This window comes from Egretta garzetta, unplaced genomic scaffold, assembly GCF_000687185.1.
Source record: "Egretta garzetta isolate BGI_Z169 unplaced genomic scaffold, ASM68718v1 scaffold343, whole genome shotgun sequence".
Classification (NCBI taxonomy): domain Eukaryota; kingdom Metazoa; phylum Chordata; class Aves; order Pelecaniformes; family Ardeidae; genus Egretta; species Egretta garzetta.
In genome coordinates this window covers 757,663-770,732 of record NW_009259038.1, presented here as the reverse complement: position 1 = coordinate 770,732, position 13,070 = coordinate 757,663, and the positions used below count along the sequence as shown (strand labels likewise).

The following is a 13,070-nucleotide window of genomic DNA, read 5'->3' as shown; positions in this document are numbered from 1 at the left end:
GCCCCCGCGCTGAGGTGGGTGCAGCCCCGGTGGGTGCCGCAGGAGGCCCCTCAGCACCCCGTCAGGCCTCTTCCCGCCAAAACCCACAGGGCTGGCGCTCCCCTGCCCTCCCACTGAGCCTCCAAGGCCTCCATCCACCTGGGGCCATTGGGGCCTGTCCCCTTTGCGCTCCCCGCCCACCCACCATCTTACCCACGCTTGGGCCCTCATCCCCGTCCAGCAACTGTGGTGCCAGCGTCCTCCACCCCCCTCCTCATTTACTCCCCCAGGGAGCCCCTTTGGATCTCACGCGCCATGTTGGTTTACCCCAAGTCGCCAGCGGCTGAGGGGATGACTTCCAGTTCAACCTCAATGTCTGCAGCGGCAGATCCCCATCCTGATGGCCAAGAGGACAGCATGGAGCGGCTGCAGTGCCAGCCACATCAGGGAGGAAGCAGAGACCCCCAGAGGTACCCCACAAAACACGTCTTGTTGCTGGCACTGGGAGTAGCAGTGATCTGCTGCTTGTTTTCTACCATATTTATTGCTCAGGTAAGAACCAAGAGCTCCGCTCATTGCTTATTCACCCAGTCCCATCCATCCAAGGTGAGCTGCAATGAAAATAAACCAGAATTTTACATTTTAATTGCAGAGATGGTGTGGGCACAAGCACCTACCTGGCGTTGGTTTGTACCGTGGAAGGCAGCGGATCACAACAGCTGGATATGTTTGGCTCTGTCACTCAGAGGATTGACGCTGTGTTCATGACCGACCTGCTCAGGTGCCAGTCTACCACCTTTCTGCACAAAAAATTGTGTTTGTTTCCTAGCAGGGATTAATAGTGTGCTCCATCTCAAATAAAACCCATCAGTTCTTTAGAAATCAAAATTGACTCTAAAATTTTTGAAATGCCACTTGTGGGAATAGCAACAAACCCCCAAGGGCATGCTTGAGTGTAGCAAGATCATTTAATTCAACTGAGAAAAAAAAAATCACAACTCAAACAGGGGTTTGCATTTTCTCCTGCACAGTTGCGTCACTAGATGGCCTTGCAGACCGAATGCAAACACGACTGCACTCTGCATCTCTCTCAAGGAAGACCCAGCTTTGTGCAGAGGGCAAACAAAAAGATAGAAAACAGTAATTTGGCAATAGGGAGGAGGAGGAATGTGTAAATACCCAACAAAGTGTCATATAATTCTAATTCTGATAATAAAGAGCAACCAAATTCACACCTATTTGAAGCTAACCATTTTACTGAGGAAAAAGTTGATGCCAGCATGTAGAATACACAAGCTGTCAAAAAGATGCTTTATGAAAGGCGATCTTATATATCTTATCCAAACCACAGTAAAAGCCGACAGCTCCTGTTGACTGTAACGGCTGAGGGCATTCCAATATCACACAGGAATGAATAGCCCAGGAAAGAATTGGTTTACCCTGAAAAGATTTATTTGGACCTGGCTCAAAACCAGCACCACACTATGTATGCTATGATCAGCAGACAGACTTTGTAGTCTTCCTGTGAGGGAGTACTATAATTCAGGTTTTTTTCAAGTCAATTATTGCCCTAAAAGTTTTTTGGGGAATAAAAGTATTTTGTGGGTCATTGTTAGGCTGTTGGGTTTTTCCTTTTCTTTGTTGTTGATCTTTGTTTTGCAAGTCTCACAAAACAGTCTTTACATTTCTCACATCTTTGCCTCCTTTTATATTTTATAGGCAAAGGAACTTTTTAGATTTGTACACCTTTATATTCCAGATGAAACAATATAAAATGAGTACATTATAAAATCAACTGTAAACACTCCAAAGACTGTTTTTAAGTAATGGAAGTTCTGTTTGTAGTGAGACAACTTGTTATTGACAAAATACAGCATTTCAGTGTCTCAGTTGCTTATTTTTAATTAACGGGTATGCAGTGCTTTAGGCATATAAAGTCCTATGCAAAAGCTAAGCGTATTTTGCTGACTCCGAAAAAGTAAAATCTAATATGGAATTTAAATGGAAGAAGATTCAACTCTCTATTAGTAAAATTCAAATCTAATCATTATTAATTGCAAGTGTCCTTCTACTTCTGTTTTGGCCTGTATATTGATTTTGGCACAAGTCCTGTTTCATCAAAAGCTTATGCATCTGCAGCTCAAGAGTCAATGTGCGTATAGAGATTTACAGTGAGCGTACCAAAATCAAGACTTTAATGGGGTATGGTAAATAGCTGTGTTCCAATCTTGTTACCAATTTGTCGCTTCATGATTGCCAAGGAAAATAGTAGGAAGGAGTGGAAGGTTAACACATGGAAGTGTATGATTTGTAAAAGATGCTTTAACACTTTAGGTGGTATCAATGGGTAATTCAGGTTAGTTATAAGGACACCCAAAAAAGACTCACAGAGTAGGCTTAATATTGAAGCTATGACTTTTTTACAATGCAGGACGGTGACATAAGTTGATACTTCCATTTCTCAAAATACCAAGCCTGGGGAAAAGTGCTTGCAACCTCCTGGACAGTTCTGGTACAATGGAAGAACCTCAAGGCGTATCCGTGGCCTGACCTCCTAAGGAAGCACCACCACCGTACTTGTGCTGCCTCTCCCTCTCTGTCCCTTGTGATGGGCTTGGAAAAGACAAGGAAACTGAGATTTACTAGTATTGAAAGCCCAGGAGTTTTGTGACTATAGAGAGTCAAGTGGGTTACAAGAAGCATAATTGTAATTTTTTTTTCTGCTCAAAAATACTGTTTTAAATAGTAAATATGTTATCAGATTTGTCAAAATACCCTGGCTAGCTATGTGCTTCCATTTGGAGGAACTCTGAATAGTGTCAAAGTTTTAAGTTTCCGATCACTTGAGCTCTGTCATAGTGCATGCCCTTAGGCTAGTAAGCATGGCTTGCAATAATATTTCTAATGGAAAACACAACTATTTTAGCTACCCAGCAAGGTCTCAGGCTACTGGTACTTCCTTGTAGCCACAGCTGCAGAGAGGAGTATCAGCACACGCCATCTACTGTATACTCATATTATTAAGTTTATATGGTAATATAAACTAGACAAGAACGGGCACATGTTCTTCCTAAACATCTTTAGAACTACGTTTTTGAAATACACTTTAGAATTTCCTTCTTGATAACACAGACCCCAGCTTTACAAAGACTTAAACCTAAAAATAACAGTAAGAACAAGTAGCCCCACTTATGTCAAAGGAAATATTCGGAAACTTAGTTAAGAATGTGCATAATGAGACAGAGCCTTAAATATTTATTTTTGAACATGCCAGTGATATTAATTATTTGTGTTTTCAGCGATGAATTCCCGCTACAGCATGTACATGTAGAGCAAGAGACAAGGCCATGAAGAGTTTACAACAGGAAAGACAGACCCTAAAGAATGGAACTTACCATGTAAGTGGAGTGAATTTCTGACACTTTTCAGATGTTACAGGAGGGCAACAATTGTTTGTTGCATGCACAGACCCTTACTGAAGAACAATCTCTGCCCCACAGAATTTAGTGTGAACTGAGAGGGCAGAGAGGGAAGGGGAAACTGTAATGTAGGAGAGCTGAACTGTACCTTGCACACACAAAGAGGTTATGGGAGACAATATCAGCGTAAGAAGAGAAACCTATGACAAAGCTAGGTATATGCTTAAGGTAATTCAATTTACTTACAGAACAACTGTACGATTTTCTTTTCACAATTGTGGTTTTGCTCACAATCCCAAGCCTCTTTCAACCCTCACTCAACACTGGAAGTAGCTTTTTTCAAAATCAAAGCTCTGTCTCCTTGACTTTCAGCTGCTTCTCAGTATCCATTTCTGTAGTGTTTCTCGCCGTTTCTCTTGCACATGCAGAGCTCCACCATCTGGTCCTCATGGCCTGATATTTTACACACACGCCCCCACCCCGAAAAATCCCTTGGGCCACATGATTCACCATCTATTCAGGGCTTGCCATGTGCCTGTTTTTTGTGTAGTAGCCCCTACTGATGTAAATCCCTTGTTTCATAAGGGCTCTCAATTGCCTTTTTCACTGAAGGCAAGGTGGCTGTGACACCTGCCAGTTTCTAAGACGTTTAACGCAGCCTAAAACATTATTACATTGTTGTTTGGCTGAGTAGGAACCATGGCTTTTTTTCCCAGTGGGAAGTGCTGCCAGAAAGGTATTAACTTTCTAGACTATTAAGTAATGTGGAAAAATTACATTTCAATAAGAAAATTTCCTTTTTGCCTTTTCATGCCTTAGGAATATAGTTCCTGTTTCACTTGGCTCAAGTGGCTCAGGCACTAAATCAGTGCAAAAATCTTTCAATAAATTCTACATAAAATCTGTCCAAATGCTACCATAGAGTTCAGAGGGCTATGAAAGAAAACAGGACAACGGTCTGGAACGGGAGGTGTTAGCCAAATTAGACAGGCAACTCAGCAAAATCAGGCAGCGAATATTCAGACAGTTTGATGTAGTTTGGACAGGTTTTGTTCATAAACCACACACTGACTACTACCTAGAGAGCAGCTATTTATAGGGAACACATACTGTTTCTTGCGTTATTTTCTCTGGTATGCTTTAAAACAGGGGTGCCAACGATGTGAGCCAAACATGGCCTACCTGATGTATGCATGGCCAACGTGCTGTATTTTGAATCTCACCTTTCATTAGAAACTGATTTCTTAGCTTTGCAGTTGTGGGGGAAAAAAACCCTCCACGAATTTGAAGAGTGTGTAAATCAACACGGTAACGATACACGGTAACGGCTGATACAGTAGGTGCTTAGGGGCAGTTTTAAGTTTCTGTTCCTCACTGAAGTGTGACTTCTCAAGCCAAGTTCTGTTGTGAAAAATGGGTAACACAAGGTTAAGATCATCCTATGCTTTTCTGGAACATCAAACACAATGACTGATCTCTGAAAAGCGTGAAATGAACAAGCAAGTGTCTGCCAACACCACCGTAACTCTGCCCCCGTGGATCTGGGCGATATGCGTGTCTCCCAGATGTGCTGGCACGGCTTCACTGAACGATGGGGAGGAATTTGTCAACACAGGCTGGCAGAGCTATCCCAGTGATGCTGGATCTCATCCTCTACGTCTGCGCTCAACAGTGAATCTGGAGATTCGCCGGAGAGAGAGGGATTCAAAATGCCTCGTTTCAGGCGAGATCCGCAGGTTGTGTTTGCGTTGGTAGCTGTGGTTGGTTTTGCCATGGGAACAGTCAGAAGCAACGAGTTTAGGAGTGATGCGCAGGCTCTCTTGTGGCTGAGTGAGAGAGCACAGGGCTCTGCTACAGATCTGCATGAAATTAATCGGCGTCAGATGCTTTTCTGCATCCAGTGTAAATAGCTTTCCTTGCAACACAACGTGTTTTTACCCAATATCCAATGCGTCTCTTTAGTATACACCCCTAAAATCCCTCTGGCTTATGCCTTCATCTGTTTTCATTACTCAACACTCCACCTGACCCACCAAGCACCAAGATGTTATTTTTTTTCAAAATTAGAGTGCTCTCTGGAGTATCTGCTTTCTTCAGATTATTTTTCCCTTCTTCTCCCATTCCTGAAGTAGGTAATTCCTGGTAGAGAGATATTTTCTTTTAATGTAGTTGCTGGTTTAGGGAGGACTGAGACCAATAGGAGTGTGTTAATTAGGATGACCGCAGCACCAGAGCAGGAGTTGCGTTCAGCTTCTTTAGTTTACACAGTAGGGATAAATATGGAGTAGGTGAGGCCGCTGTGGATGGCCAAATTTGTGTTATGGTCCCCAGAAGTTGGTTGGTAGATTCCACTAATCCTAAAATGTGTGGAGTTGTTATTTTTTTGTGATGCTTTTGAGAACCTCAAGTTCAAATGATCCCAGGTTTGGCTTGCTGAGTATGCTTTCCAGTATGCGAGCTACAACTCAACTTGAACAAACATGTGTTTTCCAGAACCATTAGAAGAGTCGGGCTTGGCATTGCTGCATTGGCCATGCAATGGCCATCACTCTTGCACCTGGCCCAGGCAGGAACCTCTCAAACCTTTTGCACAAGAATGTGGGGAAACTGGGAATATTCATAGGAGGAGGAGAAAGGATGGCAAAGTAGGCTGTAAGAGAAAGGACTGTGGGTGAAACAGGGGCAGGCTTTTGCTGAGTGATGTATGGCATTGACATTAAAGGGCAGTTAACGTGTGCAGTTCCTGTCCTCCCCTCTGATATTTGTGCAAACTTCCTACAGGAAGGCAGCAACTGCAGACTGAAGAGATGATAAAATCCTCTGTTTATATCCCTATGGGAGACACCGTAATTTCTGCCTGTTTTTTGTCGAGTGCTACATGTACAGGGAGAGCTAAGTAGGAAGCACTTGCTATGTCGTTGACTGGCTGGGAGGAAGCTCATACATAGAGATGGAGGTTTGGCAGGAGCCAGAGAGGTTCGTGGCTTGTCAGAGCATCCCTAGACAAAGGACAGGCCCAGACTGAGTTTATCTCAGACCCAAGAGTAGCCATTAACGCGTCCAGAGCAAACCCTGCAAAGAAACAGTGATGCTCAGAGCAGGCTAATTAATAACTTGAGGCGCTGGAAATAAACCCAGTTGTAATTGTGTCATGTTTGCTTTAGAGCTGTGATTTTTGGCTTGCGCTGTGCTTGCGGGAGCTGGATGGGTTGATGGTGCAGAGTGGCCTGGCTGGGGGTCCTCGCTGCAAGCCACCGGAGCAGGGCGGGAAGGTGTTTGGGCAATCGCAGCAGTGGCATGGTCTGGTGTGCGCAGGCACGTAGAGGGCAGTAACCTGCCAGTGCTGCTCCAGCCCACGGGTCATTGCCAAATGTGGACTGGCGCACTGCCCTGCGTGAGCTCGACACCGCTGTCCTCAATGGCATGTTTCCTGTGCATGTCTCCCTTCCTACACACGTTTCACCCTTCCTGACTCTCATTGTAACAGGCACACTGTCAAGTTCCCAGTTGCTTACTGGGATTAACACAGTAGCTCTGATTTCTTAAGGCGGGGAGATTTCCCGGTTAAAACCCATTCTAATTAAACTTACATCTCTCATAATGCTAAAAATGCCCCTGTGTGAAAGGCAGCTGAATCTACTTGTAAAATGTCAGTGCCCCTAGACCTTTAATGGTCTTAGGAGTCTAACAATAGTATAGACAGAGCCTGTTCAAAGATACAGGACTCCAGACAAATGGAAGGAGGAAGCAAATATAGCATCCCTCTGAATCAGCCATCTTAGAGAAAAATCTTCAAAGTATGAAACACATCTGGCTGCCTATTTGTCAAGTTTTTTATTGGCTTGAAATACACACACACACAGAGCCCACAGCAAATCCTCCCCACTGTAGATCTGGGTGGGCGCCTCTGTTTTCCTTTTAGGACTCAATTTTGGACCTGGGGAAAAGCATTTGCAGTCAACAGGACTCCAGCAAGCCAGGGCTGGCCATGGAGGAGGGCAACAGCTGCAGAAGCTTTAATTCCTCTCCCCACCCTCCTGTGCAAATGTGTCCCTCAATCCTCTGTCTGGAGGAGCCCAAGAGAGGAACGTATAGCTCCCCCGCTACCCTGCCAGCTCTACTGGCATTTCCTATTACGCAGCCAATTGCCTGTTAAGTGCTGAGACCATAGAGTATTTTTTCATGTGGGCAGCTGAGTGGTGGTGGAACTAGAATCTCTTTTGGTCACACCACACACACACACCCCCCCCAGATGTTCGTGACACGTTCTTACCCCCCTTTATGCAACACGTCAGGCGTTTGTGATAATTTATTGCCACAGGAACCACTTCCTGCACGCTACTAGCAGCAAGTCATCCCGGACTGCTGGCAGGCATTGCGCAGGGAAAAGGAAAGACAACGTGCAGGGGAAGGTGCTGGAAGTCAAGGGAACCCCGTTCTCCATCAGCAGCTCGCACAAGAGAGAGGGGGAGAAAAGCAGAGATGGCTTTGGGGATTTAGTGGAAACTAACTTCAGTTAGGAATTAGCAATGGCCTGCCCTCTTGAAGGTTAAAACAATTAAAGTATCTGGAAAAAGTGTTTTAAGACTTACCTTGAAAAAACAAAAAAGACTAAAGGAAGTATGAAAATAAATTAGAAACTAGGCAAAGATAAGAACAGAGCCTACAGGAATCAAGCCTAAACAAAAGGCAGGGGCTATGCAGCGAGAAAACCACAAATGGCAGGGGTTGAAATGTAAAACCTACAGTTCACTGTGAACCATGAAAGATGCTGTTGTATTCCACACCTCCTCTTCCCGGGTGTAGCTGTCTCCACAAGGTGAAGGGCAGTAATGAATCAAGCTCCTTCCCTCTCCTCCTGTATTTTCTATTCAATTATTTGCAGGCTGTGCAAGTTCTGCTTTATTTCCCCTCTCCATATGCCACACTCTCCTCCTGTTTTTTTGGTTTTTTTTTTTATTCTGAACTGTGCATTTGGCCTCTCTCCCATTTCTTTCTCCTCGGTGAGTGCCCCCTGCTCTGCTAAGATCTGCTGTCTTTGTAACCTCCGCTGTGCACATATGCTGGCTCTCCCTCTCTCCGCCCCGCCACCCCCTGCCATCAAGTGTCCCTTCCCTTCACTCCAGCATTTTTGCCAGGGGGCCCATCAGCCAGCCAGAAAAGGAACAATTTTGCTATGGCCACTGCTCCCGTTTTCATGCTGCCAGCTCCTCTCCACCGATCAAGGGGAACCCATGTTGCTCCCGTAGTACAGCTGATTGGTAGCAGAAGCAAAGACGGCTCTGCAGCTGCTTAGCAACTGGGAGCTGCTGTTATGCAGCAGCGTAGAAAGGCAATGGATGGCCCAGCATTCACTAATTCTGCACGTTCTGGCCCACTTGGCTGAAAACCGTGGCTTAGTGGACCAGCTGGGGCACTCCCAAATGTCCTGTCAAAAAATAAATCAAGACGGGAACCCTTAACTGCAGATTTGAGAGCAATCGCGACAAGATGTCAAGGGCAAAACTGTCTTGGTCTTGTGCCGTACGTTGTTTGCATCACACCAGTTAGAAGAAACTGCTCCGATTTGTAAGCTAAACTCATTCCATTTGATCTTTGTCATCGCTTTTCTGGCTGCAACGTTTTATACTCTACCACTTATAATCAGAATGTTGCCTGTATGCGCTGCATTTGTTAAAAAGGCTCACAGGTCTCTAGCTACCACTGCACCTAGACTGTTTTATGATAGGTGTCCTGATACACAAGTATTTTAATGCATAAATATCCTTTTAGATTACTTATCTGTATCTTCATTTCCTTTTGATGCAAGCTCCGTGAGCACCCAAATTCTTTAAATGGTACATTCTTTTCATTCTTTTTTTTGAGGGGGTGGGTAAAACTGTGCTGTTGAGGCCATGAAGCACTGAACTGAAATGTGTAGTAATTTGATGGCTTTAGGATGTTGATTAGAATTGCCAACCTTCTTGATTTATTTCATGATTTTTATAAGCTTGAAAGTCTTCTAAAAAAATAACCGGTTGTACGTTCTGATGGGATCACAGCGTTTCAATAGCAGCTGCATTTCAATAGGCAAGAAGCAACACAGAACATTCTGCAAGTCAGGTGTTGAAACAGCTTCTTTATTCCTGTACAGCTCAAGAATGATTAGATCTCTGAAAGCACTCACTGCCTATCTTACAGAGGTGGCTTTGTCATAATACCAGCAGAAATAAAATGAACAGATACAGTTTAAAAAGAAACCAGAAAACCCGGCCCTGGCAAATATCCAACACGCCCATCAAAAGTTCTATGGATCTTAAACAAAATAAACTTTTGTTCCACTCTTGGGTATCGCCATACATCCCTTTGCACCCAGGCAGCCAAACAACGCGGCCGCCTAGCGATTCCCTGTCACTGTTCAATGCTTCCGTCCCAGGCATCCTCAGAGCACGCTGGGGCACAGGTGAAATCTGTCAGGAGGTTGCTTATTTTGGTTGAGAAATTCCCTAGACAGATCACCTGCTGTTCTTAGGAAGAAATGAAAAATTTCATGGCAAAAAAACCTGAGCAGGCAAATACACTGTCCATATTCCTACTCAGTATTTCTTTGATATTCTTAGCCTGGTTTCCTAAAAATAAAACAGTCTAATGTGACTATGTTGTTCCATGTAATTTTTCCTCTCCTTCCTCCAATCTCGATCAAATTTGGCAGTGGGGAAGAAGTCCCAAACATATTTAGGTCTTGAATGAACAGCTGAGTAGAGTACATAGTAGAGGCACCACCTTGGTGGTGCGAAAGGTGGGCAGAACTCAGCCCTTGGCTGTCCCCCAGGGGCAGTACCCCTGCCTGCTTGGCCCCTGTGGAGCTCCCAGCCAACACATTACCCCTGGCTCAGCCAGACAGGGCAAGGCAAGACTGGGAAAGAGCTGGAAGATTTGTCAGGGGGGCATTTACAGACACAAATCCATGGGAAACAAAGCTTCACGAGTTTAGCTGCTGAGAGAGAAATTGTTTTGACAAACTGCAAGGTTCGGTGGTGAATGGTAATAGCACTAGTAGGAGATTTCTGCAAGAGGGCTGACGGGCTGTACTTCAACCCCTGTGAAGCATTTACGTGATTGTAAGAAAGACAATATAAGAGCAAGAAGGCATAATCAAATGGATTGGAATCCATCTAACAGGAAGGTATCAAAATATAGTTGTAAGCACTGTGTCCTAGAGTCATCATCTTTCTTCTATGGGTCCTGCAACTACCTGTTTTGGGCCCTACATTATTTAATGGCTATGTTATAGTCACCAGGGCAGGCAAATGCTGCAGTGTGCCTCCTGGCTCCCTTCCGGCTCCTGAACTGGGCTTTCTTCCCATGAAACTGGGGTGTGGCAAGAGGATGTACACCATTGTACATCCAGACCTCCTCCTCACACAATATTGACACAGCTGAGGTGTACACACACCCGGAACCAGGAAACTCCTACAGCGGAGACAGAAACAGTTGTTTATCTGGAAGAAAATATAAAATCATTACCAATCAAGTTTGTAGGTGACACTCAACAGTAGCAGGAGGGGGTACAAAAAGAGACTGTGGCAAGCCACAATGCTGTCTAAGGACTCGTCCTTTTCAAGAGGGCCAAGTGTAAAGCCATACATGCACAACAAGCACAAACCAACAGGTTGGGGATGCCATCCCAAGAAGGAGCAGAACTGAGAATATTTTAGGAGCCGTGCTGGGAAACTAGCTGAACACGGGCTGCTGTAATCCCTGGATGCCTAACAGAGACGTCTCGGCCAGGAGCGCTGTCGGCATGGGTATGATCACCGCTGATCGCTCTGTCCCCTTCTGCCCAGATCAAAAGGGTGAAAAACTGGAGTGCTCACAGGGAACCGCCACAGGAATGGTTACAGGATTAGTACAGACGGACCCGAGGGGGAGCTCTGCACGTCTGCAGCAGGAGTGTTAAACGCTCAGTTGGTCAGCCTGTACACAGCTACACAGGGACGGAAATCTGGCAATGGAGCATTCCTCCGTCAAGCAGACCGAGATAACAGCACCATCCAGAAACTGAAAGCAGAAACTAGACAAGTTTAAAAAGGTATTTTGATTTCTAGTCTGTCAGGGAGAGTCTGATAGAAACAAATCTCGTATTTTACTCTCTCTCACAGCCCATTTTAAAATGAAAATCCGATGTTTTTCTAAGATGCAGGTATGCTGTAGTTAAATTCTTCCAAATGAGAAAAAGCAACAAATTCACAAAAACCTTATGACCTGCATAATGCAGGAAGCCGAACCAGATGAACCTAGGTCTCTTTTGTCCTTTATAATCTATTAATCTGGTTTCCTTGCACGAGCAGCGGATTGTGACATGAAAACCTTCAGTAGAAAGGATTCTGTGTACAAGCCAGTCTAAAACAAAACGTTGTAAACAGTCACGATTATTGTTTGGCAGAACAGCTGCATATTTTTTATTTCACTTTGCCTCTCAATCTAATTTGCTCTTGTTGCAACACTTTGCCAAAGAAATTAAATCACTTCTTATTGATAACAGACAGCGAGATAATTAGCATAAGAGTTTTCCACTCGACAATGCAGGGGAGGGATGCTGTGGGCAAGAACAAACCCCTTTGCTTCAAGAATGTGCGTAGAGTCACCACAAGCTGTTCAAAGATCTCTTTCTTTCTCTAAAGAGTCTCATGCAGCAAACCAAGGTCAATCTAACTCAAGTATGAAAGTCTGGTTTGACCTTTTTGGGATTTAAACACGCTGTACCAGAACGTTTAGCTTTTCAGATATGAGGTTCAGCCATGAAACCACCCACTCTGGGAGTGCAACCGGTCTCAACTGCCTCGGTGACTTTTAAACTACATTGAACATTATAGTAATTCAGAAACTCTAAAAAACAGAAATACATTTTCAGCTCAGACTTACAAAAAACAATTTCCAGAAGTGCTGAGGACCCACACAATTCACTGGGTCGGCACAGCGGGCTCGCTGCACAACGCCTGCTGCCCCAGCAATTTCTGGCCCTGGTTTGCACGTACCCGGCGCCAGGCGCACGCTTTAGGACCTTTCCCAGCTGGAGCAGCTCATGGATTCTACCATCGGTAAGGGCCGTCCTGAACAATGATTAATTGCAGACAAAGATCACAGTCCTGGAAAAATGCGCAGAGAAGTGCAAGTACAGACAAAGCTGTCTAAGCTCCCACGGTATTATGGTCTGGCTGAATCGTTTCAAAGCCTGTGTTAGGCAGAGCTAGTTTGCTTCAGGGTTAAACAGACCAACGATAAGGCTTAAATGCAGATATTACTAATATCCAAGTATCTATTTAAACATAGATTTTAAATCCCAGGAAAGCTAATAGCCGATGCTGTTTAAATCTGCCCTGTTTTTTTAATCACTTTACGTGCTGACTTAACTCATAATGATGCAACCTGCAGAAACGTTTTCATGCCAGTTCAAAAAAACCCCCTGCAAAACCCAGAACAGATCTACACCGTACTTTGATCTACGCGTCGCCTGCTTCGGCCATTTCCAGGAAGCTACAAAAGCTTTTCACCTCTGTTGAGAAATAGTAGAGGAGCATTTTCATGGCGTTTAGCTGAGAACAACGCCACCGTTCCTTCCCAAGTTTATTAGCAGATTGTTACTGAAAGCGGTTGATAAAGCAGGCAGGCAGTCACACCGCTGGCATGAGC

At 44.6% G+C, this 13,070-nt stretch overlaps 1 protein-coding gene and 1 long non-coding RNA gene across 2 annotated transcripts in view; both read right to left on the bottom strand.

Moving 5' to 3' along the window:
* Nucleotides 1–148, bottom strand: part of RHOF (ras homolog family member F, filopodia associated) — a 13,500-nt gene extending 13,352 nt beyond the window's left edge. The window contains exon 1 of the mRNA XM_035890472.1: nt 68–148. Within this exon, the coding sequence (XP_035746365.1) occupies nt 68–148 (81 nt within the window). The remainder of the gene's footprint in view (nt 1–67) is intronic.
* A 9,348-nt stretch (nt 149–9,496) lies between these two features.
* On the bottom strand, nt 9,497–13,064 carry LOC118451889. Its single transcript, XR_004841470.1, has 2 exons — nt 12,875–13,064; nt 9,497–12,526 (listed from the first exon to the last, which is right to left on the bottom strand). It is a non-coding gene; the product is annotated as an uncharacterized LOC118451889 (long non-coding RNA).
* Nucleotides 13,065–13,070: the final 6 nt, after the last annotated feature.